Source organism: Rhinolophus sinicus, linkage group LG14 (genome assembly GCF_036562045.2).
Source record: "Rhinolophus sinicus isolate RSC01 linkage group LG14, ASM3656204v1, whole genome shotgun sequence".
NCBI lineage: Eukaryota > Metazoa > Chordata > Mammalia > Chiroptera > Rhinolophidae > Rhinolophus > Rhinolophus sinicus.
The window spans coordinates 41,625,465-41,650,927 of record NC_133763.1 but is presented as its reverse complement, the minus strand read 5'-3'; the positions used below and the strand labels follow the sequence as shown (position 1 = coordinate 41,650,927).

Here is a 25,463-nt window from a genome sequence, read left to right as displayed (position 1 = left end):
CTATCCTCTTTGGGAAGGGAAAGGGGAGTCAGTTTCCAGCATATACAAAAAATTAATCCCTGAAGTCATGAAGAGTGGAGATCCTTTTTTAAATTCTTTTTTTTTTCCTCTTTTCTGAAAAACTTTGTCTTGGAGATGTTGGCCCCAGGGGTCCAAAGTGCAGTGAGGGGGATGGTGGGGGAGGGAGTTGGCACTAGATGGCCTTGGGTGGGGTGGGTGCCCCTCCTGACAAGGCCCAGGCTCCTCAGATGGACGTTTCGTCGCTGCTGCGGGCAGGCGGTGGGGAGCAGGGCAGGATAAAGCACAAGACAGGAGTGGGGCATGAGTGCAGCTGGGGAAGGTAAGGGAGCCTCAGGGTGTAGGAACCACTGGCCCAGGGTTAATGCAGGAAGTTAAAGAAGAGAAATCTGGAGAGGCAAGAAAGGAAAGTGACAGAAAAGGCAGACAGAGGGTTAGTTGGAGCAGAGGAGACAGTGAGAAGCTTCCACCAGAAGAAGGAAACAGAAAAGCAACCCCAGCTCCCCACCCTCCTCACTTTGCCAGATGCTGGGCTGGGTCAACCCCATGGGCACCATAGTTTGTGGGCATGTTGCTGTAAGGGAGCTGGGCCACACTCCACCCGTGCGTCCACTGACTGCCAACCAGAGCAGGCCGGGGAGACCTGGAGGCAGCTCGGAGCCCAGCGGGGGCCTCTTCAGGCTGTACCCTCACCGCCCGCCCGGCCACACTCACTCGGAACCTGATGAGTCCTCATCCACTGTGCCTGCCTTGATGCTCATGGCGATGGGCATGACCCCGTTCAGCTGCTCCTGGAGACTCTGCCGGGGTGGTGGGCGGGGAGGGGGCCCAGCCCTGCTGCCCTCGCTGACTGAGGAGCCCCGAGAAGACCCCGTGCCCTGCTCCAGGGGCAGCCGTAGGAGGCTGCTCTTCTCGCTGATGGTGGGCAGACACTTCTTCTTGAGGATGCCTGTGGGGCAGGAGGCCAGGCGCCATGAGGAGCAGGCGGGGAGAGCCCCATCGGCTGCAGGGCAAAGGTGAGGCGGGAGGTGGCCCACTCACCTTTGTGAGGTTGGGCAGAAAGGCCTGGAAGGGGGCCCAGGGACCCCTCCCAAGGCAGGACGTCTCCATTCTCCCGCGGCCGCTCCTCACAGGCCCCACTGCCACCACTCTCCTTTGCTGTGGTCCCAAAGTCTCCGGGCCAGGGGGCCTTCCCAGGCCCGGGGCCCCCATCTGGTGAAGAAAGGCAGTAGATGAGTCCCAGAGAAGGCAGACGGCTACGGTAGGAGAGTCACCACCCTAGTTACCTCCCAGGAATCCCTCTGCCCTCCCATTTCCCCCAAAGGCCACAGCCCTGGCGCCGGCCCACCCTTGGGGGTACTGTGCAGGGGCAGTCTCTCGGCCCCAGGCCCCAGCAGGCTGTCCCAGCCCGGCTCTCCAGGAAAGGCGGCTGCCTCCTCCTCTTCCTCTTCCTCCTCGCTGTCTGACGAGTGGGTAGAGGCATAGGAGCCACTCTGGTCATCTTCCAGGGACAGGTCACTGTCAGAGTCTGTGTCAGGATCTGGGAGGTGGGAGAGAGATCACAGCTGGCCTACCTGCCTCTGCCTACCCTCAGCAAAACCCAAGCAGCTGCACCCCCACCTGAGGGGCTTCCGTCCTCACCATGCTGCTGGTCTTGACCTTCCAGAAATAGGCTGCCTGGGTCCCCCAGGCCAGGGGGCCCTTGACCAGGGTTCAGTGCGGACTCCTCCCTAAGAAGACAAGGCCATGCTGGAGGGGTCCGCCTGGCCTCTTGCTCAGTGTCCCATCCTCATCTCTCTCCTGGGTTTTTCAGTTCCTACCCCATGTGCTTTATGGCTCCTAATCCAAGCTGCCGCCAGTGTCAGCCATGCTGTACCCTCCCAACAGCTGCCTGGCCTGGGCCTGGCACACATGCATGGTGTTCTCCCCTCCCCGGCCCTCCCGTCGCCAGGGCTCACCTCAGCAAGAAGGGGATGTAGCTGGGCTGGCTCTTGCCTGAGCGACTGGCACTGTGCAGAGAGCCAGCCGAGTCCCCGTAGGGCTGGTACAGCCGCCCATCCACGTACGGGCTGGGGCAGTTGTAGGACTAGGCAGGAAACAGAGAGGTGGGTAAGTGGAGGAGCAGGATGGGGTGGCCCCAGGCTGGAAACGGAAGGGCCGAGGGAGCCTGCGCTAAGTTCTACCTCCCACACACCCAGGTCTGGAAGAGAGAGGCACATCTGCTGCCTCCCATCCCAGGAGCTAGTAGTGCTTGTGGCTCTGCCGTAACTGTGCTAGTCTTACGCACACCCAAGTACCCTGGTATAATGTAAAAGACGGCACCAGGAATCGTCTCCTGAGAGCATCCTGGGAGTGTAACGGGATTCTCAGGCGCTGGGCATTCATGAGCTCATGACTTGTCTTGGCCACGTCCTCACCTTCTACTTCCATGCTCCACACCCACCGCTCCCGAGTCAAATCCTCTTCCTCACCCCCATGCCGCCTTCTCCCCAGACTACACGTACCATTGCTACTTCCCTCCCTCCTTCCCAGGAAAGGATGTATGGATGGAAGAAACGTGGGGCCAAAGCTCAGAGAACAGGCTCCTTGGGCCTCTTGCCTCTCCCTCCACCCCTCCACCCCTCCACTTCCCTGAGCCCTGGCTCCCTCACCGAGGTCAAGGTAGACTTGGTGGTCAGAGCAGGATCAGGGCTGGGCTTGCGGCTGCAGGCAAACTTGAGTGCTTTCCGGACCTCCTTGCTAAGCACCACGTAGGAGAGGAAGATGAGGGGGCCCTAAACGGCAGGAGGCAGCAACTGTCTCAGTGCTTATTCGGGCACCCACCCGCCTCCATGGATCTCCCACAGGGAGGGTCTAGGCCAGGTACCTGGATGCAATTGCAGGCAGCAAAGAGGTAGTGGAAGAGGAGGGTGTCGCTGTTGACGGAGAGCAGTGCCAGCAGCCATGCAGAGCTCAGCAGCAGGAGGACAGTGAAGGAGGGCCGCAGGCCCGAGCTGCGGAGAAGGGCAGGCTGTGAGTGCGGCCAGGAGGCCTCCCACACCACTGCCTGTCCACGGCCCAGGCACTCACACCCCGTACTCACACAGGGCCTTTCTTCTCAAAGCCCTGCCGCTGGGCAGCACAGGAGGCCCGGGTCGCCAGGATGTACAGGAAGACACTCATCTAGCAGGAGAGGGGGGGATCATCAGAGGACAGACAGCTTCCACCCCACAGGGGCCTGGCAGCCTCAGCTGTTCCGAACAAGGATTCTGAGGACACACTCAGCCCGCTCACTTTCTAGCACTTACCGAGACAGCGAAGGCCACAGGGCCAGCAAAACTCCAGATGAGTGTATCATAGATGGAGAGCCAGCAGAAGTCAGGGTTCCCATAGCCCTCGGGGTCCAGGCCCACAGCGAGACCTGGGAGCATGGTGACAACAGTAGGGGAAGGGGTGGTCAGGGCTTGGGAAAGTCAGGCGGTCAAGTGGGCTCACAGGGCCAGGCACGGGGAATGACGGCTTCTGTCCACCATCTGTCCCTGCCGTCCTCTCACCGAGGGCTGCGTGTGTCAGCATGGGGGACCCAGCTCTCAGGTGGGGGCCTCCGGGGCCAGGTTAAATCAGAGGGACACCTATGGAGAACTTAGCCTGTGGCATTGGGATGTGGAGCCTGGGACATGGGTGGGGACAATGTGGCACGGAGGTGGACCTCGGCATGCAGAACCGTGAGGCCCAGGACGAGGGCGGGTACCTGTGATGAAGGCAGGCACACCCCAGCCCAGCATGTAGTAGAAGCGCATCGGGCCGGCATTGACGTCGCGCACCTCCGTGAGCGCTCGGTACAGGTGCAAGGCCTCCAGCAGAGCCCAGGAGAAGGTGCAGAGGAACAGGAAGTGCAGCAGGATGGCGATGACTGTGCAAGCGAACTGAGGCCCCAGGCCAGGTCAGGGACTGCCCGGGGAGCCCCCAGGACATGGAGTCTGCGCTCATCAGGCAGAGGGGGAGGGCCTGGGTGTAGGGAGGTGCTTCAGGGGGAGTCTGAGCCAGAGGAAGGCACTGCTGGGGTGCTGGGGAGGTAAGGGGCACTGAAGAAGAGGAAAGCATAGGCTCTCTGTCAGTTACTGCTGCAGGAGCAGGGGTTGACAGGAGGGGTGGGGAGGACTCCTAAGGGAGCCTGGGAGGGCTGGGAGCTGGGCGAGGAGGGACATCTTACAGGGAGGTCAGCCTGGTTGATTCCCAGGAGGAAGACCAGCTGAGCCAGACCCAGGGCGGCAGTCAGGTTCCTCCGGATGCCGTGCTGGTTGGAGCGCAGGGCACGCAGGAGAGCGAGGAAGAGGAAGGTAAGCAGCAGGGCAGCCAAGGTGACCCCTAAGGCCACATATGTCAGGGTCTTCAGTGGCAGGATCTCCCCATTCTGCAGGGTGGGCAGCAGAGGACCAGGGAAATTAGGAAGGGCCGGGTCTGAGCACCCAGCCTGGTGCCCTGGGCTCCCACCCCCGGCTCTGCAGCCACCCCTTGAGGGTCCAACCTCCCGCCGGGACACGTCCATGAGCACGGCGAAGCTTGTCATGTGGTTGCACTGGCAGCTGACGTGGCTCTCATTTCGGAAGACGACTTCGCAGCCTCGGGCTGACCAGCCACCTGTGCCACTGACCCTGAATGAGGGAGGCTGAGTCAGGAGACAGGCGGGTGGGGAGCCCAAGGGCCTGGGCTCTTGGCCCGAAGCCTCGGGGGTAGGGCAGCGCAGGCTCACAGGATGGAATGGTTCCAGAAGACACAGATGGGCTTGGTCCGCTCCTCTGTCTCCAGCAGCCGGAACTGCACGGTGACTGGCTTGTCCAGGGCGCGGGGCAGAAGCTCCTCGTCGTCATGGACGCTGATGCTCACCACCGGCGTATTGATGATGGGGCGTTTGGGAACTCTGATGGGGGGCAGGCAGGTGCACGGTCACCATGGGAGTTGTGTGACTGCGGCACACCCCTCACACTCCAAGAGGCCCCCAAACCCTGGTGCTGCTCTACGCCTCAGCACTCACCCTCCCAACCCGCACCCCCGCCACCACCAGTCCTACCCCATCTCTGCTCACCTCAGGCTGCGCTTGTCCGGATCATAGTTATGGGGCAGCAGCCCTGCCAGCGTGCGGTAGATGATGACACTGGCTACAGCCTCCCCCTGGCTCAGCTCCGGGTGCCGCCGCTGACGCCGTGCCAGCTCCTCTGGCTCCTGGGCCTCTCCAGGGCCCGCGGGCCTGACCACGGGGGGCGTTTCTGGGAGCAGAACAGTGTCCACTCAGCTGGGCCCTGCACAGATGCCCCAGCCTGGCCCCTGACCCTCCCCTGAGGCCCCCACTGACCTCTGAACACAGACTCAGGAAGAATGACCGTCGTCTCGAGGTCCGGGGGCCGCTCCCCCCGAAGTGCCTCGTAGTGGGGCAGCTTAGCGCCAGCGAAGTTCCCCTTGTCCAAGCGCACTACAGAGATGACTAGGGAAGGGTCACAGGTCAGACCCCGGTGAGGCCGGCAGGTCCCCAGCCGGCCACCCTCCCCCGCCCCGGGCACCAGTCTTACCGATGTTGGGCGTGACGATGGTGAAGGGGCTCAGGTAGGTGTGCCGCATGTTCTGGGCCAGGGCGCTGGCATAGGCCTCATAGTGCTGGAGCAGCCAGGCGGTGCCACCCTCCGTCTGCTGGATCAGCTCCCAGTGCCGCTTGTTGGCTGCGTCCAGGAGGGCGCTGCCCACCCGCAGCAGATTCTGGGGGTGGGCATGGTCACAGTGAGCGGTGCCCGTGGCCCCACACCTTCTCATCCCACCCCCAGGCCCCAGCGTGTGCCTAGACCAGCTCCGCTCCCCACCCACCTTCCCTTCCCTCTAATCCTTCCTTCCTCCTCACTCTTTAAGCTGCCCAGGCTCGGTGCCTGGACCTGCACACAGGTACTAAATGCGAGCAGGGCCTCTGCTCTGAGAAGCCCGGTCAGACCAGGCCCCATGACAAACATTATTTTCTATGGGCACTTGGTGAAAAGGATTGGGAAGAAGTGTTTTATATTACCCCAGTGCTGGGCCACGGCTCGGGAGATCTCATGGAGGCCTCATGCCAGCTGGGAGCTCCCCAAACGAAGGGGTGTGGAGTGCTCCCCACGCTGCCCTCAGGTTGCCAGGAGCAGGCTCACTCACCGTGACCCCACCTAACCATTAGCCAGCCCTGCCCCCTCCAAGCCCCACCTCGGTGAAATGCACATCCTGTGTGGCTGACAGCCCGAAGCCCCGCTGGGAGCTCTCATGGGCCAGCAGCCGTGTGGCCAGCTGGTAGGCCACCTTGACGTCACTACCAAAGTAGCCCGCCGTGTGCTGGGTGGCATTGCGCAGAAGCAGGGCCAGCTGCTGAGAGCGCCCGGAGTCCAGGCCTGACTCGTTCCGCTGTAGCCGCTCAGCCTAGGACGGGGCCAGACAGGAGGGGAGAGGGAGAGGGTCAACGCAGGAAGGTGGCAGTGAGGTACCCAGAGGGCAGAACTAGAGGACAAGGGCCTCCGGAAAGGGGACAAATGGCCTCTCCAAGAGGCAGGGGCTGGAATTCCAGAATCCTTTCCTCAAAGCTGGGTGGGCCAAGTGAGACTGGGTCGGGGAAGAGGAGGGAGGAGATGGAGACGAGGAGGTTCACTTACAAAGCCCTTCAGCTCTGAGAAGGTGACTGATGTACAGTTGAAGAGGTTTGGGGGGAGCCATCCCCTGTGCTCATCACAATGGCGCACAGCGGTCCCTGGAGAAAGGAAGCCATGGGGGCTGCCTCAGGGAGAGACACAGGAGGCCACCAAGACCTGGCTGAGAGGTTCTGCTGGGGGCCAGCACCTCTCGGCCAGAGACGGGAGACAAGCAACCAAGGGCCCTTCCTTTCTGCAGCCCAGGTGAAAATGGGAGGACAGGTGTGGGAAATGGGAAAGCCTCTGCCAGATAAGCCCAAACAAGGGCTACAGGAGCACAGGGCACGGGGCCTCCTTGAGCCGCCAGACGTCGCTACCCCTCTCCCGCCACCACCTCGTGCTCTCAGCCGCTCTCTGCTCGTGAACTCCGTTCATTGTCAGTCTGAGGACCAGCGCCAGCCTCCATCCCAGGCAGGGTCCCCTGGGACAGCTCCTCACATCCCCTCCTTCCCAGACTGTCTGGGGCCATAACTGCAGGACCAGGCGGTGAACTGAGTCTGGGAACCACGTGGGATTCATCTTAGAATCACCAGCACCCAGCCCCCTCTGCCCGGCACCCTGCTGGTTTCTCAGCACTTTTGTTAAAAGTCTAAGATTTAGGTGCCCCTCATTGGGGCACCCTTGGGAGCAGAGGAACTGTGAGCTAGGAAAAGATGGTATGTGGAGTCTCCAGGACCTGGAGGCCAGAAAGGGGGTCCCAGGATCTGTAGCCAGGGGCTTCCCACCCTCCCCCCACCAATGAGAGGCTAAGTCCTCCATATCATATCCTAGGCATCCAGCACCTACCAAAGGAGCCTTTGGGGCAGGGGGCAGCAGCAGGCAAGCCGAAGCGGGTACGGGGCCACCAGATCCCAGCCTCGATGGCCCGTGGGCAGCTGTCATAATTCACTGCCAGGAAGCACACACAGTCATTCAGGAGCAGCTGTCCCCCTGCAGCTCTGCGCAGGCTCCCCAGCCCTCCCTCACCATCTTCAGGCGTGCCACCAAGCCCTGCTCCTGGCCTCCCTGGGACTCCAGGACCTGGCACACAGTGGGGAGGGCCACCCACCCATCGTGGGAGCCCCACCTTCACAGCCATTGGTGGTGACCTCAGCAAAAGGGTTGTCACAGCGGTCGCACTGGCGCCCAATGACCCCTGGCTTGCATGGACACTGGCCGTCCTCAGGATCACAGACTCGAGACAAGGAGCCCGTGGGGTAGCAGTCACATAGGAGGCAGGTGGGGCTGCCAGGGGGCCGGTAGTGGTTCTCCTGGGAGGGAGGAGGAGGAGGAGGGGGATGGGGTCACTGGCTCAGGCTCTCTTCCCTGGATTCTCATGGATCCTTTCAGGTGTGGCCCCTCTGGACAGAGGCTCCCTGACCTCAGGTCCCCCTGAGAGTGGTTCAAAATATTTAACAACTGGTAATGATCGGGAGTTTGACCCATCCGTGAGACACCAACCAGTCAGAACAGATGTGAAACAACAAGTCCACCTGGCCCAGAGCTCACTGCTTAGGTATCGGTCTCGGGTCCCCCCAATCCCCAGACACGTGAGGACAAAGAGTCACTTGCCCACCCTGTTAGAGCAAAGGCACAAAGCCCTCAGCTCTCTGCAGGCAGGCTTTCCCCACTGTCCCCCATCAAGGGTCCAGGAGGTGTAGAACAGAGGCTGAGGCAGCCACTGTGGAGGCCTAGGGTGGGGCTGTCACCTTGCAGTGGCACTCGCCACTTGTTTTGTTGCAGTCTGGGTCAAAGCCTTTGCTGACGTCACAGTTGCATGGGCCGCACGTGGGGTGTCCCCACCAGCCTCGGGGGCAAGGCTGGTCAATCCTGCAGAGAAAAGCCAAGGCAGGCATGAGCTCCCTCTGCCACCCCCACCTGGTATGGCGATATGTGGCCCTTCTGACACTGGCCATAGCTCAGCCAGGTTCTCAGTTCTCTGAGGGACACACGAGAGATAGGCTGGCCACTGAGACCTGCTGCTGCCTAGTCCACTTACCTGGTCTCACAGTACGGCCCAAGGTAATTTTGGGGACACTCGCAGGTGTAGCCATGGGGGGCACTGGGCTTTCGGGTACACGTGGACTGGTGCTCACATGGGTTCAGGTCACATACATTAGTACAGTTGTCACCATAGTAACCTAGGGCCAGAAGCACAGGAGACACTCAATCCCCACCCTCCCTCGGCACTTTCTTCAAACCGGCCTTCATCCGCTCCTTCCACTCTGACCATACTAACTTTGTCATGAAGGAGACTGGATCTGAGCGATGTGACGATTGGCCCCAGGTCACACAGCAGAGCCAGAGTAAGACCCCGGGCACCCGCTATCGTGCCCATTTCCCTGGGTCCCTGACACACCTGGATCACAGCTGCAGGAATAGCTGTCCCAGTCATCGCTGCAATAGCTGTTAGCAGGACACGGGTTCGAGTCACAAGGGTCTGGCAGGCTACAGCCTGGCTCCACATTGATGCTTTCCCCACGGCTGGGCTCCAGGCTGCTAACACCCTCGGGTGTCTCGCTCACCCGCACCCCCTGGGAGGAACAGGGGCAGCGTCAGTCCTCCACAGAGTGGGCTTCCAGGTGTTGGTGGGGCTGGGGAGGCCGGGCGAGATGCTCACCTGCAAACAGCCCCGGAAACCACGGGCCACACCACTGGCTGGCCCAGGCACGCCTCCCACCGTAATGTTGCTCAGGTGCAGTCCATGCAGCCGGGGGCCCAGGTTGCCCTCTGCCTGCTGCTGCCCATAGTCGAAAGACAGGATGGCGTGGCCGGGACCCCCGCTGGCTCCAAGTGCCAGCTGTGCATGGTGCCAGTCGCCATCATTGGCCCGGCCTGGCTCCAGCTGGAGAGATGAGGCCTGTAGCCCTGTGCCCTCCACACTCAGCACCACGTGGCCCTCCCGCAGCTGGCACCAGGAGGAAAGAAAGGAGTGTCATCAGATCGCCTTAATTGGCTCTGCTTCCAGCCTATCGTCCCCGTTTGCAGTTTGCAGTTTGCAGGACCACCAAACCCATCCTGCTGCGCTGAGGCCAGAGGACAAGGTGTTATTTCCTCCAGGCCCAATAGATGGAAGCAGTGATCCACTGAACGGATCCAGCTGCCTTTTTATTTCCAGCAAAGAAAAGACCCCGCCCAGCCATCTCTGATCAGCCCTCCGGAGGCTCCAGCAGCCTTGGCCAGGGCCCACCTGCCCCCACGCCTCCTGCATCACCTGCAGGGTTATAGTGCTGCGCCCCCTGGTGACGGCCTGCAGCAGGACACCGTCGGCCTGGCGTGTGCGGAACATGAGGCTGAGGTGCCAGGGCTGGGAGATGGGCAGCGAGAGGCCGTGCCAGGCCACCAGGCTGCTGCCCAGGAAGCGCTGAGGGTTGGCCATTTCTGGGGAGGCAGATAAAGGCAAACTGAGGGGAGGGTGCAGCCCAGTGCCCCAGGAGATATGGTGCCCAGTGATGGCGGCTCAGTGGGAGGCAGGGCACTGCCTCTCCTAGTGCCCCCTCCCTTGTCAGCCACGCCCTCCAGAGAATCTACCTGCCCTGGACCCGCCCCACACTGTGCCCAGGCCTGCCTCTGACTGGGCCCTTTGTCTCCTGTGCTACCCTCTCCGAGCTCTGCCCAGACACGCTTTTCCACCCACAGCGGGCTGGGCTGGGCCCTGCCCAGTGCCTGCCCCGACCCTGCCAGTGTTCCCAGCACTGTTGACAGCTCCCCGGCCTCGGCCTCTGACACCAGCCCCTCCTACCCTGGGCACAGCTTTTGCCCCCGAAGCCCAGAGGGCACTCGCAGCTGAACGCATCCCATTGATTCACACAGGTGCCCCCATTTTGGCAAGTGTTGCTGTCACACACATTCTTCTTGGCAGGGCAGCCTAGAATGGAGAGAAGAGGGCTCAGGCGGGGGTCCTGTGGCAGTGGCTAAAAGGGGCTTCAACACCCTGCATGCAGATGTCCCGTAACAGGTGTCCCCTCCTTTTTTGCAGGTGGCTCCTGGCCTTGCTCCAGCCCCAGGCTCCCATACCAGGCACAGTGCCATTGTTGGCGATGAAGTTGGCCATGTCCACGTGCTGGCTGTCCACTTGCAGGTTCCTCATGCAGCCCACAAAGTGCCGTGTCCGGACAGGAAAGCTCTCAGGCAGGTCAGGCACCCCGCCCAGCAGCAGGGGCCCTGTCAGGTCCAGAGACCTGGAGAGAAACAACAGTGGCGACGTGACGCAGAGTGGGCCACTCGTGGCTCTTCCTTCTTCCCATGTCCTGCCGCCAGGCCAGAGACGGGAAGGGCCTCAGAGTCCAAGGGAGCCTGCAGGGCAGCACCACAAGGAGGGGAGGCACCCCAACCTGGACTTGCTCTCCTCTTATACCCACCCCTCCCCAGACAGCTCCACAAGGCCCTGCTCTAATGCCCCAATCTTGCCAGCTACCACGCACCACCCCAGCCGCCTGCAGAGGGCTGAGCGGGGACTGAGGGAAGCAAGGTGAGGGCAGGCCCCCATGTGGTTTGGCTCCCATTTCAGTGCCCCCTGAGGCCCATCTCTCAACCATCAGTCCCTGCCTGGCCCTTCACCTCACCCTGTCCCCCTGCGGTCTCCCCTGCTTACTTCTTGCTGCCACCCTGGGTGCCCTGGGCAGCACAGGAGTAGTTGCCCAGCACAGCTCCAAAGCGCAGGGCCACCCCTGTGTCACAGCCATCCACGGTCACCACAGCCACCTTCTGCTCGGATGGGCCCTGGGGGAGCCCTGTCTGGCCCAACAGTGGCTGTGGATAGGGAAGGGCAGAGAAGGGAAACAGTGGGCAAGGAGCCCACGAGGTTCGTGTGGACCAGACTCAAAGACACCAGTGTACAGACACCCCTCTGTGCATACACATACATATATGTGCATATACACGTGTGCTGACAGGACTGATGAGCTTAAGTCAACATCCTTCCTCAATGTCCATTCAAGTTTGGCTGGCCTGATGGAACGGGGAGTATCGAGCACTACCCAGCGGAAAGGAAACGGCCCAGCAAGGTGGCAAGTGCCCACCTCCTCCCCCCCGCCCCGTTCAGCCAGAAGTGCCATGACCAGCCCCCCTGAGGCAGTGCCACCCAGGTCTGGGGGAGCACCTGAGCCAAGGACAGAACCCTCCAACTCCTCAACCCCCTCCCACACTCACCTTATTGTAGTATTTCAGCTGTACTGTGTGCCACTGGCCGTCACTGACCCCTCCAGGCACAAATGGGGACACAGTGGTGGTTGATTCCCCTGGGGAAAGGACCAGGTGAGCTGGGACACCAGACGAGGACTGGGCATGGGGAGGGTGTGCTCGCGCGCGGCACTGGGCCCAGGTATGGCTAGGAGAGTGAGTCGGAGTCAGGGGCCAAGAGACACGGGGCCTTTGGGAGATGGGCAAGGACATGGGGTACCCGGGTCACCTGCAGAGAAGGTGAGCTGGACCTGCTCCTGGATCACCTCGAGGGCCACAAAGTCATGCTTCTCGTTGAAGCGCCCGTTGTACAGCAGCAGCCCGTCACGCTCCTTGGTGGCAAACCTGAGCGGGAGTTGGGGGTAGGGGCAGGGAATGGGGCACCCACCTGGACGCCAGCACCCCAGCCACCTAACTAGCCCTTGAGCTTACACAGTATCAATCAGAGGGCGGGTGCCCTGGCCACGGCCATGGGCCATGGGGCTAGGAAGTGGAAGATGAGCCCAAAGCAGGAGCAGAAGCAGAACCCTAGCATCCAGGGTGGGGTAGGTGGGGTAGGTGGGTCCCGGCGGGTGAGGAAGATTTGCTGGCAATGTGCACAGACAACTCCAAGTGCCGACCTGGCTCTGGCAACCACCTGCTCCAAGCACATTTGCTACCTCACCTCTCCCGTTGTCGGGGGAACAGGAGGCACCCCAGGCTCCCACCACGCTCCCTCCCCAACAGTGCCAGCCACTCACGAGAGGGCCAGGGTGAAGTGGAAGCGCTGACGCAGGCCACGGAAGGTGATGAAGGAGCGGGCGGGGAAGCTGCGCGTGGTCACCTGACAGTAGGGCTTCTCGAAGTCTCCGGATGGACAGTCGCACTTGAAGCCGCCCACCAGCAGGTTGACGCAAGTGCCCCCATTCTTGCAGACACCAGGGGTGCAGCGGCCCGAGCGGGCACTCACCTCGCAGTGCCCACCTGGGCAAGAGGAAAGGCAGGGTGAGGACCAAGTCCCTGAAAGCAGGAGGGGGACTGCGACTCCTCCCCACCCAGCAGTACCTCCCATGGTCTCCTGTGGGCCCCACAATATTCCCAAACTCTCCCAGGCATCCACTTCGTCTCACAGGTCCATCTTCTCTGAGAAAGCCCAGCCCTTCCTGGCACTGTGCTTGGCCCACTGGGCCATTCTCACCACAATCCCGTAATACCGCTCTCCCACAAGTTCCTTAAAGCTCCCAATCCCAGTTCCTGTTTTGGAGCCTAGAGAACAGGGCTGTGAGGTCCCTGACCATAAGGCCCAGGTCCCAGTAGCCTTTGGTGTCAAGGCTACCAAGCAAACTTTCTGGCCGCTGCAGGGGTGAATGCAGGTGTTCTGGCCCCTGCAGGGGTGAATGTGCATGGAAGAAGGGCCTGCAGGACAGCATGAAGGCTGGTGCCAACCCCCACTTCCTCCCTCCCTCCCACTGGTGCTTTTGTCCCCGTCAGGCGCCAAGATCACTTTCCCTCCCTGGGGATGAGACCAGGCTTCCACTTAGATTTGTCAGAGTTATGGGGTGTGTGTATGGGCGGGGGGAAGCTGGGAACTCTGCAGGAATGGGCCAGGGAACTCTGACTCTGAGCCCTGGGGTCCAGACTGAGGACCTCTGTGCATTTGGGAGATGCTGAGAGGGAAGGGAACTGAGCCCTGGGAGCAGACCAGGATTCAATGGAGGAGCTGAAAATTCCAATGGGAAAATCTACCCCTTTCTCTCCCTCACCATTCCCAGATTCTAGAGATAGGTTCTCAGCTCCTGTGCCTAGTGACTGGCTCTTGTTTCCATGGAAACTGTTGTTCGCCTACTCCAAGCCCCCCCTTACCATCCTCCTGGACAAAGACTCTCCTCCCCTCCTACAAGCCCACCCTCCCCTCCCCCCCACCCACAGCAGCAGCTGAGAGGAGTCAAGTCTGGCAAGTTCTGGGCAGGAAGATGCAGCAGGGAAGGCAGTGGCGCCTGCCTGCCACTGCTGGCAGAGCTGTGGGCATGGCTCTGGAGAAGAAGGAGTGAGGCCCAAGGCACTGCGAAGGAAGGGCCCAGGGGGGTGGGGAGCAGAACGGGAGTCCTGAGGAGAAAAGGGAGCCTGCAGGGAGCACAACGCAGAGGCAGCGAGCAACCCCAGGTCATAGGACAACAGGAAGGCCTCCTGGTCAAGACCCTTTTATGCACCTGGGCACAGTATAGTTCGTCTGCTCAGGGTCACCCAGGTATAATGATCTTCCAAAACACACCTACCCCCCGCATCCAAACCTCTCCAGTGTCCCCTCAATGCCTAGGAGAAAAGCACTTGCTGCAGCTCAGAAAGGTAACTCACTCAGTGCGGGGAGGGGGGGGGATCAGGCTCTAGGCCCAGTGTCACTTCTAATCAAGCTGTGAGGTAAGACCTGGAGTAAGTCACCGGATCTCAGAGGTCCCTTAAATCACAGCCAACACTTTCTACAGACCAGCTCTTTCCGTGTATTAAATTAATTAAATTAATCCTCACAACTGCCTTATGATGTAAGTAGACTCATTATCTCCTTTTTAAAATTAAGGAGGTACTGAGAGGGTAAGTAATTTGCTCAAGGTCACATGGCTCCTAGTGGCAAAGCTGGGTTACACACCCAAGCAGGTTTGCTCTAGAGCTAGTGCTGACCTCAGTTACACCGCCTGGGGGGAGAAGGGTGGCGGAGAAGGTCTCCCCTCTCTGCCTTCCTCAATAGGTTGTTGTAAGAGAGCAAGTGGGATTTGTGAATGGCCAATGCAACCTGGACCTTACTCTGTAAATGAACCCTGTTCTTAGCCTGGTTTGTGCTTGCACCATACACAGCCCTGCTCCCCCTCCCCCTCCACGCCCCACCCCCCACCTTCCCAAACCCCCCTACCCCCCAAACCCCCCAACCCTGTCTCCCTCCAGGGACACCCTGGGGTCCCCCTCCCTTGGCTCACCCGTGTAGCCGTCGCGGCAGAGGCAGGTGTAGCCACCCTCACGGCTGCGACAGCGCCCGTGGGGGCCACAGGGCCGCGAGTAGCAGAGGTCTACCTCGGTCTCGCAGTAGTCGCCTGTGAAGCCGGGTGGGCAGCGGCAGCGCAGCCCCCCAACCGGGTGGATGGGCCGGAAGAGCACCGAGGAGGAGGCGATAAAGGGCGCCGAGGAGTCGAAGCGCAACACCGACACACAGCGCATGTAGTTCTCGCAGGGCTCACGCAGGCAGATGTTGTCGTCGAAGGGCAGCACGCGCTGCGCCGAGATGGCTGTCAGCAGGCTGCGGTTGAGGTACAGGCGCTCCTGAAGGTCTTCCGACGGCAGGAAGGGCGGCCCGCCCCCAGGCCCCGGCGGCTGGCCCACAGACAGGCTCACGTTGAGGATGTGGCCGCCAGGGGCGTCGGTGTCCCGCTGCACGTTGAAGACCACCACGTGGTCTGGGGGCGTGGCCAGCGTGGCCGCCACCGCCTGGATGAAGAGGCCCAGCAGCGGCGACAAAAAGCGCTCCGGTGACATATCCTCCAGGCGCAGTGTAATGCTGTGCGTGAGCATCTCGTCGGTGATGATGGTGACCCGCAGTGCGCACTGGGCGGTCACACTGTGCACACCATCTGCAGAGAGGCGACATAGGTCAGGACCCTGCCCATGGGTCAGGCTGGGGAGGGCAGGGGTGCCAAGCCATAGACCTGTCCCTGAGTAGCAGCACGTGAGGGGGCCGTGAAGGAGGGCTGAAATCCAGCCAGAACACTCCTGCCTTGTTCAGCTGCCAAGAAGGAGCTCCCTTTTTCAATTGGCATAAAGGTGTCCAAGGAGGTCTGTGTATGTCACCTGTGGGCAAGTCGCTCCTTGAGGATCAGCCCCACAGATGCACTGAGATTCGATTTTCAGAAGTTCTCTTTGCATACTTTCCCCAAACCCTCTGTTGTAAAGCATGGCACGTCTTTTAATGTTTGTGCACCTTTTCCTGCCCAAGCCATGGGTTCTGCTCCCTTAAACCATGGGTCCTGTTTCCTTATACCAAACTCGGGTATTCCCTGCACACGAACCCTATTTCGCCTTTTTCTTCCCTCTCTACAGGGCCAGAGCACCATGAGAGACCCAAAAGTGTAATCCTCTTGCCCCCTTAGCCCCTGTATCTCAATGCTACCATAACCCTTACCCTGGCTGTGCTCTCCCCTCCCCCACAACCGCAGAGAGTGGGGGATGAACTGGGTCAGTGGGCCACCCGGTCCTCCTCCCACTGAGCGCAATAGCTGCTTGGGCGCAAGCCCACTATCTCCATGGCAACGCCCCACACAAAGCATTCTTCCCGCCCAACTCTCTGGGCTGCTGAGGGTAGCCTGGGGGGCCCCACCCCAGGAAATTCAGCTGAGCCACCTTACCAGTGGCAGCACCACCCACTGTCCTGATGTTGATGGAAAGGTCTGGGCAGCTCTCCTCCGGGAGACCCCAGACAGAGGCCCCACTGGGTTGATCTCTCCTCTGGCCCTAGGGCCTCTAGCTACTCATCACCCACTTAGCTCAATACATTACATCGAGTTCCTGCCACACCCCCAGGCCGCACACTCACTTATAAACAGCTAAGTACTAACACTCTGCTACCTCACGCCACCCACACACCCTAAGCCCAGAAATACCACACACACCTGAAAGCACACAATGACATGGGAATGGATTTTGTTTAGGTCAATAATACAAGCTGGAGGCCAAGGGGAGGGGGAAAAGGCCTGGCAAGGATATCATATTTTCATTTACTACAACGTCCTGCACATAGTAGATGTTCAGTAAATATTAAGATGTTGATGAGAATCTATTCAGTATCCATAGTGAAGAGATGGTCTTAAAAATATAGCAGGAGGAGCCCTGAGCAGATAGAAGGAAAGACATCCTAGGAGGAATGGGGCAGGAGATGTTTCTGGGTTGGGGTGAAAATAGAAGAGGGGTCTGGAAATAGAGTCTGCTTCCATGTCACACCTACTTGAGGGGGCTGACTATACTGGGCAGCTCAGTTGAGGCTGGGAAGCCATCTCAGCCATATCTTCAGCTCACTGCCCACCTGCCCCCCAGCCTCATGGCTGGAGACAGCTGAGGCTGGCCTGCTCTCATCAGCAGGCCTGCTTGTCACTACCCACTTCTGCTCCTCCCACTCATCTCGCAGCTACTGAACAGGCTACTCCTTTCTACCTACCCTAGCCAGCTGCCAGCCCACAGTCCTCTGAGTTTTCTAACCTGCCCTCAGCTCACCTACTCCGGGAAGCCTGTCCAGATTTATGACCTTAAGCTTTACTTTCCTCCCTCTTTTGGACCCCTGTGTACTCAGGTTCAGAGCTGGCACAGGGCTCTCGTGTACCTGGTGGCTCTGACCAACTGTTCCATGAGGGGAGAGTCCCTCCAGGCAGAAAGCAGCCGAGGAGTCCACACAGAGTGCTCCGAACTGATTAGGGAGGGGAAGAGGCTAGTCAAGGCCAAAGAGCAAGAGGACCTCACTATCATTCAGCCCTGGGAACAAGCACTGCTCCCTACATCCCCCCTCTGCCATCCCAGGCCCCGCCTACTATGCTCCTCGCCCACTGTATCTCTGTTGCTCCCCATCTGGTCCACCATCTGTGGCCACCTGCCCCCTCTGCTATTGTCCCCCATCCCCAGCAGTTAACCTATTGCTCTCTCTTTCCTTTTGTTCCTCTCCCTTGCCTTGACCTGAGTCGCCCCTCAGGTGCAAAGGCAGTGGTGGGAACAGGGATAGGGGGTGCATTGCCTGAGCCATCCTCCTGGACATGAAATGGTTTGGATGGGTTGTGACCCCAGGAAACACCACCTGTGCACAGAGCCCAACCAGCCACACCTGGAAAAGTGCCAGGTCCCAGACTGTGGCAGAGTCAGACGCCAAGTCTCTCTTCCCCTGGCAGATGTGCCAGGGAGGTTGCAGGCCTGGAGGAGGTCTGCCACTCTTGGCGTCAATAGACCATGGACAGGTGCTCCTGTGTGTCCTAGCAGAGTAAGAAAGAGGCAGGGAGAATTCAGGCTTGAGGAGAGACCTCCAGCCCAGGCTAGGGCAGCTGCAGCCACAGGGCACAAGAGAAGGGGAAATCAGAAAGGCAGAAACACGGAAGAGACCAAATGGTAAGACAAAAGCCCAGGAAAAGAGCCAGCAATGGAAGAAGTGGGAGAGGAGGAAAGAACCTCACAGAAGATGGCAAGAGGGTAATGGAGAGGGGCAGTGCAGAAGGGCACCCCTGGGCAGAGGTAGGAAAGAAAGAAGAGACAAAGAACAAGAGAAGGAAAACAAAGGGGCAGTGGGAGTCAATTCCCCCTCACCCCAGCCTCCCTGAACTTTGGGGTTGCCTTGGTGACTGCCTCCAAGGGTCAGGGCTGGAGGGAGCGGGTGCGGCTAGGGGTGGAGGGCCAGTGAGACCTTCGTCTCTATCCCAGAGGAACTGAGGTCTGGTAGGACTCAAAGTCTGGGTGGCGCCTCCTCTGCCCCCATCGTCAGTGCCCTGCCTCACTCATCTAGGGCAAGCTGAGGAGAGGACGAGACGGAGAGGCTGTCCTTCCTGCTCCTTCCCAGGGCCTCACCTCCCAGCACAGGGAAGGACAGGGATACAGGAACTCCAGCCTCCTTCAGCCTCCGCCTTCCTCCTCCTAGAGGGGAAACTTAAGCTTTGAGAGCCACAGAGCGATGACCTCTAAAAGCTCCCACACCCTGGCTCTCATGGGCACCAGAGGAGTGGGGCAGGAAGGACCATGAGTCGGAAGGAGGCTGAAGCCATACCCTGCCTCTCACGCCTCTTACTCCCTGGGGTGGAAGTAGAAGCCTGCCAGGCCTTCCCTCCCTGGTGCGTCTGGAGTGGGGGTACATGACCCATCCATCCCCAGGGTACAGTTAACAATGGATCCTCACAAGTATCCCAATTGTTCCCAGGCTTGGGAAAGGGGCTCAGCAACCTAGGGCCGGCCCCTCCTTGCTGCTGCTGCTCACTGCCCGTAGCTGACAGAAAAGACACAATGCCGCCCCCATCCCAACTCTCCTCCTCCAAGCCTTCTGTCCATGGAGTCTGCAGGCTGAGCGCTTGGCCAAGCAGCAGGAATGCCCCTGCCTGGGTCCTGGCCAGGCTCCCACGCCCCGGGGCTCTGTTCTTTCCCCACCAGATCAGGGGGTTCTACCCTCACAGGACACTGGTCCCCTGGCTCACCCTGGTCCCACACCGTATTTCCCAAGCCCAGGCTGTTACAACCAGCAGGAAAGGCCTGGGGTCCTAAGAACAGCTCATGGGGTGGAAAGCGGGCCCAGGAGCCCCTAGCCTGCTCCTGGCTTCACTGCAGCCCCTCCCCCAAGCCGGACCGAACCATAGCCTGTGACAGTGGGGTCTGTTTGGACAGAGAAAATGAGCTTTAGCCTCACTTCCTGCGAGATCTCTGAACGGGGAGCCAGGCCAGGCTCTTTCTGCCTGGAGGGAAAAGAATGCTAGAGACAAAGTCCCCCTCAGCTGGGAGCCAGAGGGGCCCAAAGAAGCGAGACAGCAGGGTCCTGACCCCACAGCAGCGGCAACCCTGTGCCCCATAGCCCTCAGCTCTGTATGAGATCACAGGAATATCCTGCTAGCGTGAAGGGGTGCTGAGGGGACCCTCTTGCCTCTCCCTGTCACAGTCCTCTCCCCTCCCCTCCCCCAGCTCCCCTGGCCTCTCAGTCTTCCACGCGCCTTTTTTCACAATTCTTGGCAGCCATAGCCAGGGCAGTCTCACAAAACTTCCTCTAGCATGTCACAGGCTGGTAGGCAGGGGGCAGCCAATCGAAGCAGCCCAGCTCAGCCGGAGCTGCAGACTAGCCCAGCGCAGCCCTGGGCTGCAGACGAGCGGGTGCTTCAATTGCTGCCAGGACTCCAGGGGCTTCTTCCCAACCTGCTTCTGCCCCTCAACCTCTGTGCCAGGCACCAGACCGAGGGGCAGGTCAGCGGTTCCTCCTTGGTCAGCCGCCCAGGCCCTCCCCTAGGGGCCAACCGCACCCCAACATCACCTGGGCCCTTCCTTACCTGATACCAGCACACTCATGATGGCCTCCAAAGGCCGGTTGTTGTCCAGGGCCCGGCTCAGCCTCAGCTCGCCTGTGGAGGCGTTGAGTAGGACCAGGCTGAGTTCATTTCCCCGCTCAAAGCTGTAAGTCAGGCTGTCTGAGACGTCAGGGTCGTGGGCAGGCACACGGCCAATGGCACCTCCAGGGAAGCTGCTCGAGCGGTTGGTGACATAGTTGTTGAAAAGGATCTCAAAGTTGCCCAGCACTGGGGGGTTGTCATTGCGGTCAAGCAGACGGACGTGGACGGTGGCGCGGCTCACCAGGGGCGCCGACGTGGCCTGGATGACCAGGATGTATTCAGGCCGGTCCTCGTAGTCCAAGTCCACCAGAGCCGTCAGCTCCCCGGAGAAGATATCCAGCTGGAAGACCTCAGGGATGTTTCCCTCCACGATCTGGTACATGATCTGGGCATTGGTGCCTTCGTCAGGGTCCGTGGCTGTGACTCGGGCCACAGCCAACCCAATGGGGCTGTTCTCTTCTACAAATACATCAAACTCATCCTGCTCAAAGACAGGTGGATTGTCGTTCACATCCAACACAGTGACTGTCACTTCCATGGGCGTGCGGGCTGGAGGCATCCCCTTGTCCACTGCATAAGCCCGCAAGATGTACTGGGCCACATTCTCACGATCCAGCCTCCGCAGCGTCCGCACAATGCCAGATGTAGATTCTATGATAAAGTCACCATCTCCATCATCGCCCCCTTGGAAGGTGTAGAAGACCCTGCCGTTAAGGCCAGAGTCACGGTCAGTGGCTGAGATCTGCAAGACGCTGGTGAAGGGGGGCACATCCTCGTAGACACTGCCCTGGTAAGAGTCCCGTAGGAATTGAGGGGCATTGTCATTTACGTCATTCACCAGGATCTCCAGATAGGTCGTGTCCGACTTCTGCGGAATGCCATTGTCCCGGGCGGTGATGGCCAGGGTGTAGGACACCTGGTCCTCATAGTCCAGCTCCGCTTGGGTAGTGACGGCCCCCGTGTCTGCATCGATGCGGAACTGGGGGATGCTATCCTCCATAAAGTAGGTGATGCGGGCGTTCTCACCCGTGTCCTCGTCCGTGGCACTGATTAGCACCACCGTGGTGCCTGCTGGCCGGTCCTCATTAACATTCACCGTATAGTGGGAACTCTGAAAGACGGGACGATGGGTGTTGGCGTCAGTGACATTCACCACCACCTGTGCGGTGTCCTGCCGCGTACCGTCAGAGGCAGTGACAGCCAAAACATACTGCCGCTCAAGTTTGTAGTCCAAGGGCAGAGCGAGGGACACCAGCCCGCCACCACTCTGGCTGGTGATGGAGAAGCGGTTCCGGGTGTTGCCGCTGGTGATCTGGTAGGTGATGACGCTATGGGCATCCCGGTCCACGGCCGACACGGTCACCACACTGGTGCCCACAGCTGCATCCTCATTGAGCCGCACTGTGTACTCTGGTTGGGTAAAGGTCGGGTTGTTGTCGTTGACGTCCAGTATGGTCACGCTGACACTGGCCGAGGCAGTGAGCGCCGGGGTGCCATGGTCTCGGGCTTCCACCCCAAAGCTATAAAAATCAACTTCCTCCCGGTCCAGCTCAGCAGCCACAGAGATCCAACCTGTGCCATTGTTGATGGTGAAGGGGAAGTCGTGACCAACTCCCTCAAGGCGGTATTCCAGGCGGGCATTGTCACCAGCATCAGCATCGATGGCCTGAACGTGGAGAACCAGGTAGCCTAAGGGGACACTCTCCAGGACAGTAGCCTGGAAGGGGGTGCTGACGAAGATGGGGGCATTGTCGTTGATGTCCAGGACCTGTACTGTCACCAGCCCAGAGACATTGGAGAGCGGAGGCCGGCCGCCATCCTGTGCCCGAACCCGTAGAGTATACTCTTTAGTCGTCTCATAATCAAGAGGGCTGACCACATCCAGGGCCCCAGTCTGGGCGTCCAGGTAAAACTGGCCCCGAGCATTGCCACTCATGATGCTATAATGCACCAGGGCGTTGCTGCCCTTGTCTCTGTCTGAGGCTGTGACTCGGAGTACCGGGGCCCCCGGGGTCACATCCTCCCGCACCTGGACCACATAGCGCTTCTCACTGAACTGGGGGGCATTGTCATTGTCATCCTCCACAGACAGGAAAACAGAGGCTGTGGCCCTCCGTGGACCGGGGTCCCGACCCTGGTCACTGGCCTCCACTGTCAACTGGTAGGATTCCACCTCTTCCCGATCCACAGGGCCACGGGTTCGGATCACCCCAGAGCGAGGGTCAATCTCAAAGACTTCTGAGGGGCTGCCGCCAGGCCCCTCCAGCAGCCGGTACAGAATATTAGCATTGGGAGGGGCGTCACCATCTGTGGCTCTGACAGTCAGCACCTCATAGCCAACCTCCAGGTTCTCCCTAAGACTCTCCTTGTACTCCTGCTGCTCAAAAACAGGGTCGTGATCATTGGTGTCCGTCACCAAGATGGTGAGCGTGGCCAGGGCACTGCGCCGGGGCATGCCATGGTCCTGCGCTGTGACCCTGAACACATGGGTGCTCTTGGTCTCACGATCCAGCTCCTCAGCTGTGGTTACAGCGCCAGTTATGGGGTCCAGGGAGAAGAAATGGTTGGAGCGGCTATCAAAGAGGGCATCCATGGTGTACTCAAGCCGACCTGCCTCACCCTCATCTGGGTCGATGGCTCGCAGGGATGCCACAGGGGTACCTGCTGGCTGGTTCTCAGGCACTGTGGCCTGGTAGCTGGGGGGCTGGAACTGGGGGGCTGTATTCACATTCCTTTTCCGTCGCCCGCCGGTGGATTCTTCCGCTGACCTTTCCCCTGCCCTGAGCCCTGGGTTCTGCACCAGCTTGCAGGACTGGCATCTCAATCGTGGGGCCTTCAAGCACGGGTGCTTGTCAGGAAGGGTGAGCTTGCCCTGAGGGGAAAGGTGGCCTCCAATGCCCAGGAGGCGACAGCTCCAGGGGCAGCCTTCTGGAGCTGGTGGCAGAGGGATGTGAGCCCCGGATTCTGGACACCAGACCCTCAACCCATCGTGGTGGGGCACCAGATGGCCAGTCAGCTCGGTCCCAGCTTCCCTGCAGCGGCTGGTGTAGAGCCAGAGGTTCGAGGATGAGGCCGGACAGAGCCAGCCCACGGGGGCACAGGCCCCCGAGGAGCCGCGTCCCCCGGTCCCCAGGGAACGACAGGGCCCCACTTCGTCTCCCAGTAGTGGCGACAGCAGCAGCAGTAGTAGCAGCAGCGGCAGCGGCGTGGGAAGGGGGGTGCGGGCCGCCCGGCTCCGCATCTCTCCCAGCTCCCGGCCGGGCGGGTCAACGGCGTCTGCGGCTCCTCCTCCGGCTCCTGCCGGCCTTGCCGCGCCTCATGCCCGGGCCGGGGTGCCGGTCCCCGGGGGCCACTCGTGCGCCCCTTAGGGCCTGTGCGTTGATGGCTCGGCGGGGCCGGCGCAGCGCTCTCATGCGCCGGGGCTCCCACCGTTCGCCGAGCCGGGCCTGCACCCGGGTCACCCCGACCACTGCGGGCTTCCGCCGCGTCTCCACTTGCGCACCAGGCTCTCGCCACCTGCGCCCTCAGGCCCCGCGCGCCCCAGGCCTCGCCGGCCCCCCGATCCCCCGGGTGTCCCCTCCGCCCCCGCGAAATCGCCCACCTGCGCCCGCGGAGCCGCACACCCGGACCCCGGCCCGGACCCTGCCGCCCCCGACTGCCCCGCGCCGCCCTCTCACGCCCCGCGTCCCCGCCGCGGCTGCTGCTGTCGCCGCGGCCGCGGGCCCAGCCCCAAGCTCCCTCGCCTACCCGGCGGGCGGGCGAGCTCTGCAGAGCCGCGGCGGCGGCAGCGGCGGCTCATTACCATAGACCTGCTCGCGCCGCCGCCGCCTTAAAGTGGCGACGCCAGCCGCACCGAAGGAGGTGGGCCCCACCCAGCGCCTTCCCCACACAAGCTCTAGGATTCTCGTTGTCTAAAACCACCCCTCGTCCGTCTGTCCCAGATCCCTACCACCTCCTAGAGGAATTAACAATCAGAAGCCAGATAGACAACGATAATAATGATGGTACTATCCTAAGCATGCTTAGAGGTTTTCAAAACATTTTGAAGGGCTCTCAGCAGCCAAGTGCCCACCTTACAGCATCTATGCCGGCTGGCTGCTGCTGACTGCAGATAAGAGCCCTCACTGCTGCCTCTCCCACAGGTCTCTGGTCAGACTGAGCTAAAATGGCCTTTCTGCACAGTATAAAGCTTCCTCACACCCCACAGACACCCCACCTCCTGGGAATGCACAGTGCATGCGGTCCTGAGCTCCACCCCTCGGAGAGGGTGTTGTGTAACCAGGTTGCCCCCTGGGAGTCCTGCTGCTGGGCAGAATGACCCCAGCCTCAGTTGGACACCACCTAGGCTTTTCAGGGGGAGGTAAACTGGGAGCGTCAGGGCAGAAGCCCGCTGGTATAAACAGGCTGATGTGGCCAGGTTCAGAGGCCCAGAGAGGGTGAAACCTGTACAAACTCACAAAGATGGCTAGGGATGGAGCCAAACTTCAACACAGGCTTCCTGGGTCCTAGACCAGTGGTTTCACTGCCCAACAGGGCCTCCCATCTGGAGAGATGACCTCTTGCCCCTTCGCTTCTTCCCCGTCAATGTCCAACTACCACTCTCCTCCTTCCACTGCAGCTTTGTGACCAGCAAACAGCCCGGCCCCGTGCACGCACAGGGCTCCTGAGCCTCTTCACGTGCAGGCGCACACACTGGACCTTCCACCTGAAAGGGGTGTGGGGATTCCAGGAGTCCTGGGGGAGGTCCTCTCGTGGAAGCCGACCATAAAGAAAAGCCAGGCAAGAGTGATCCAAAAGGGGATCCCCTCTTTCATACCCCAACCAGGAGTCCCCATCTAGGGTCCGCAGGGTCAACTGGGTGAGCAGCAAGAGACCTGTTCAAGTGGTACAAGGGCTGGGCTGGGGAGACAGCCAGGGCGTTAGTCCCAGGCCCACCACCTTCTAGCTGTGACCTTGGCCAAATTCCTGTGCCTCAACTTCACCTTCCAAAAATGAGGGGGGTGAATCAAGTCAATGGTTTTCAAAAGTTTATTTAGCAGTAGAATCCTTTTTTTTTCAAATAAAATCCAAAGTAGAGGCCTAACGTATAAAACCAATAATAAAGGTTGTGCCACGGGATTGAAGTGGAGGTCAGGGTCTTGCCCCACTGCTCCCGCAACCAAGAAATCCCTGGGCCATCCTGTGCAGCCTGAGGGTCTAGAGGGACCCAATTTGAAAAAGCGTTGGACCAGACGCTCCCTTCCAACACTGTGCTCTGGTCACAGCAGTGTCACTGTCAGTGGGTCACAGCTGAAGAGCCATGGATCCCTTCTCAGGGGCCCCAGGGCCAAGGAACTTCTGTGCGACCACCCAGTGATGCCAAGAATGAGAAACCAGCTTTTCTCTTTCTCCCAGGGGAAAGGAAAGGAGATGGGCCTCAGGGACCCCAAGAGGGATTAGGGTTAGACTACATTCCTGGCATTGTGGGGGATGGGATGAGGAGGAGAAAGTGGGTGAAGAACCCACGGCTCAGGGGAATTCTCTCCCCTTTGATAGA

At 60.4% G+C, this 25,463-nt stretch overlaps 1 protein-coding gene across 1 annotated transcript; it reads right to left on the bottom strand.

Moving 5' to 3' along the window:
- Positions 1-84: 84 nt before the first annotated feature.
- On the bottom strand, positions 85-23,299 carry CELSR2 (cadherin EGF LAG seven-pass G-type receptor 2). The gene is made up of 34 exons (XM_074319102.1): positions 19,868-23,299; positions 14,804-15,451; positions 12,596-12,818; positions 12,085-12,200; positions 11,826-11,914; positions 11,269-11,426; positions 10,692-10,855; positions 10,417-10,542; positions 9,889-10,055; positions 9,295-9,582; positions 9,034-9,208; positions 8,674-8,815; positions 8,384-8,504; positions 7,762-7,945; positions 7,482-7,583; positions 6,660-6,754; positions 6,220-6,429; positions 5,565-5,748; positions 5,351-5,479; positions 5,084-5,264; positions 4,751-4,918; positions 4,526-4,652; positions 4,211-4,411; positions 3,749-3,923; positions 3,306-3,418; positions 3,101-3,180; positions 2,885-3,011; positions 2,670-2,792; positions 1,977-2,104; positions 1,660-1,748; positions 1,367-1,558; positions 1,060-1,230; positions 733-967; positions 85-407 (listed from the first exon to the last, which is right to left on the bottom strand). Exons 1-34 carry the CDS (start codon positions 23,166-23,168, stop codon positions 380-382), a joined length of 8,760 nt encoding a protein of 2,919 aa, XP_074175203.1. The 5' UTR covers positions 23,169-23,299; the 3' UTR covers positions 85-379.
- Positions 23,300-25,463: the final 2,164 nt, after the last annotated feature.